This window comes from Melanostigma gelatinosum, assembly GCF_949748355.1.
Source record: "Melanostigma gelatinosum genome assembly, chromosome: 6".
In the NCBI taxonomy this organism is placed as follows: domain Eukaryota; kingdom Metazoa; phylum Chordata; class Actinopteri; order Perciformes; family Zoarcidae; genus Melanostigma; species Melanostigma gelatinosum.
This window is the reverse complement of record NC_136639.1, coordinates 4,800,301-4,803,092: the sequence shown is the minus strand read 5'-3', so window position 1 is coordinate 4,803,092 and position 2,792 is coordinate 4,800,301. Positions and strand designations below refer to the sequence as shown.

Sequence of the window (2,792 nt, the reverse complement as noted above, 5' to 3'; positions counted from 1 at the left end):
ACATGTTGACCATCGCGCTTTCTTCCAGAGGCGGCTGCATTCTTGACCTAAAAAGTCCTCACAGTTGGTTTTCATAAGCACACGGCCTGCAGAATTATTGAAAACAGGCCTTATTCTCGTTGTATTATTCAATTTCATGCGTTATTCTTTTATACAATCGTGTGGGGGGGGGGGGGGGACACCCACTTTCAGATGAAACTGAGTGATTATACTGTCACCTTAAAGTCTTGTAACCTACATAAAGGACAGAACAATGCATGTACAGTATCAGCATCACTTGCATGGCACTATGAGCTCTTTTCATGAATTTTTCAGTCGCACAAAGATTCAAATCATCTTCCATTGTATGAGTGAAAAGATAGCGTGTGTGTGTGTGTGTGTGTGTGTGTGTGTGTGTGTGTGTGTGTGTATGTATCTATCTATTCTTTCAGTGTCCTTTCAAGACTCAGTGAGCTTATTTGCACATGATGAACAGACATAATGACACATAATGAACAGTCTGACACACTGAAAGAAAAGGCACCAGGCAGAAGATGTTCTTCAGGAACTGGTCAGCGTGGACGTTTCACAATAGACTCTTTATGCTGAACAGACACTGACTGAGAAGTAATTGTCTTCTTCTGCAGTAAATAACAGCAACAGTTTGAACAAGAAATACAGGATGTGCCCGCATATTTTAAAAGAGTCGAGCACGAAAGTGATGTTTGTCGATAAATGCACGATGAATCATAAAGTCGCTCGCTATTATAACTTTGTTCCCATTCAGACACTACTTTGGCTTTCTGCAGATAGAAATCATGTCAAATTACATTTGAACAATTAGAGGTTCGTAACATGCCTGAAATGATCTATGATTAGCTTGTCAGGACGGTTTCTTTTGACGACAACTGCTTTTGAAGATGAAAGGAAACAGTTAATTGGAGATCTATCGGTGTAAAGACCGGTGCACTATTATATGTGCAAGTGGATTGCCTTTAATTCATGTGCAATACAACAGCTCATGACTAAATAGCAAATTGGAAGAGAGATGAAGACGATCAAAACAGTTCAGGTATACATACTGTATATATATATATATATATATATATATATATATATATATATATATATATATATATATATATATATATATATATATATATATATATATATATATATATATATATATATATATATATATATATACGTTGATGGATGGATGGTTGGGTGGGTAGGTAGATAAATACTTATTGTTTTGTATTGATATTGCAAGATGATGCAGATGATAATTGCATACACGGTTGTTGAAAACAGAGACAAATTAGTTACATCATGACAATTATAGGTATAATATTTAAGAGAAAGACGAAGAACCTGATGCTAATGAGAGAGGGTGAAAACATCGAGTGGGTATGTTAAGTACATGGCCACATAAGGAATATTGTATGGCCTATGTTGATTATATTAAAATGTATATATGGAAAATAAATGTATTTATTCATACAAAGTATTTTACATATATCTATAAGTGTAAAATACTTTAATATATATGTATACATACATATTTACAGACATATACATACATATATATGGATATTATTTGTTTATATTACTTGTTTATTGATTTATTTAATTTTTATTTAATTTTTAAGTAAAATATATTGTGACCTGTCGGTAAACAAAACTGAATCGGATTGAAAAATGAGCCCGGTTAAATCATGAAGCGTCCTGAAGAGGGTAGTGTTTATTTTAAGGTGGCACGGCAGCCAAAAGCGTTTCAAACTCTGTGAATAAAAACAAAACGCATCCCGGGGAGGGGGGGGGGGCACCGGGGGGTTGCAAATGTGTCCTCCGTTTCATCAACAAGCCAACACAACTGAATCAACTCACAGGTTAACGCGTAACTTTAAAGATTTTGTATTCCAAACAATAACTCCCCCTCTTCCTCAGACCTTCCTCCTCCTCTATGCAGAGCAGCGAAGTCCGCGGTGCCTCCTTAACTGCATGCTGGCACTTCAGAGCGGGGAGCGCAACGGAGAGGGTCAGAGAGACTGGTGGGTGGGGATATAACCCTTTTGGGAGAGAGAGAGAGAGAGAGAGAAAAAAACTAAACAAATCACGTGTTTGGAGATCAAAGGAGATCCGCTTTGTAGAGGAGGAGGAGGAGGAGGGGGGGTGAGAAAGAAAGAAAGAGAGAGAGAGAGAGAGAGAGAGAGGGAGGGAGGACGAGAGAGAGCGTTTGCAGGCAATGTAATTGACAAGGCTCGCAGTGGTGAAATAAACACGCTTCAGCCCAGGCTCGGCTTCTTTTTTTTTATTGCACAATTCCGCCTCTCTTTTTTTTTTGACGCATCGACCTGACTGCGATTACCTTTACCCGATCACTTGGAATCCGTGTGAAATTATGTCCCGATCGGCGCAGATCCAGCCGGCAAGATGATGATTTTACCACGGAGAGGCTCAGATCGCGCACCCGACTCGGTGGTCCTGGTGATCTTCGTGGTGGTTGCCGCTTCTCTCGGTTCCGCTCTCGCCAAGGATACCGCCTTCGTGGAAGTGGTCCTGTTCGAGTCCAGTCCCAATGGAGATTATACGACTTACACGACTGGCTTGCAAGGACGGTTCTCCAAAGCAGGAGCCACTATCAGCGCGGAGGGGGAGATCGTTCAAGTACGTGCAAAGACTTTTTTTCTACACGGGAGGAGGTGGGGGGGGGGGTGGTATTTTGGCGAGCAGCAGTCCCGAGCAACACGACCGGGACGCGGGTGGACTTGTACCAAGCTGCCCTTCTTAAAACTTTTTTCCACAGGGGC

The 2,792-nt window shown here is 40.7% G+C and overlaps 1 protein-coding gene across 2 annotated transcripts in view; it reads left to right on the top strand.

Annotated features, from left to right (window-relative positions):
* Positions 1-2,323: 2,323 nt before the first annotated feature.
* Positions 2,324-2,792, top strand: part of znrf3 (zinc and ring finger 3) — a 58,488-nt gene continuing 58,019 nt past the window's right edge. For both annotated transcript variants that reach the window (XM_079270648.1, XM_079270647.1), the window contains exon 1: positions 2,324-2,649. In XM_079270648.1, the coding sequence (XP_079126774.1) occupies positions 2,416-2,649 (234 nt within the window). In that variant the 5' untranslated portion in view covers positions 2,324-2,415. The remainder of the gene's footprint in view (positions 2,650-2,792) is intronic.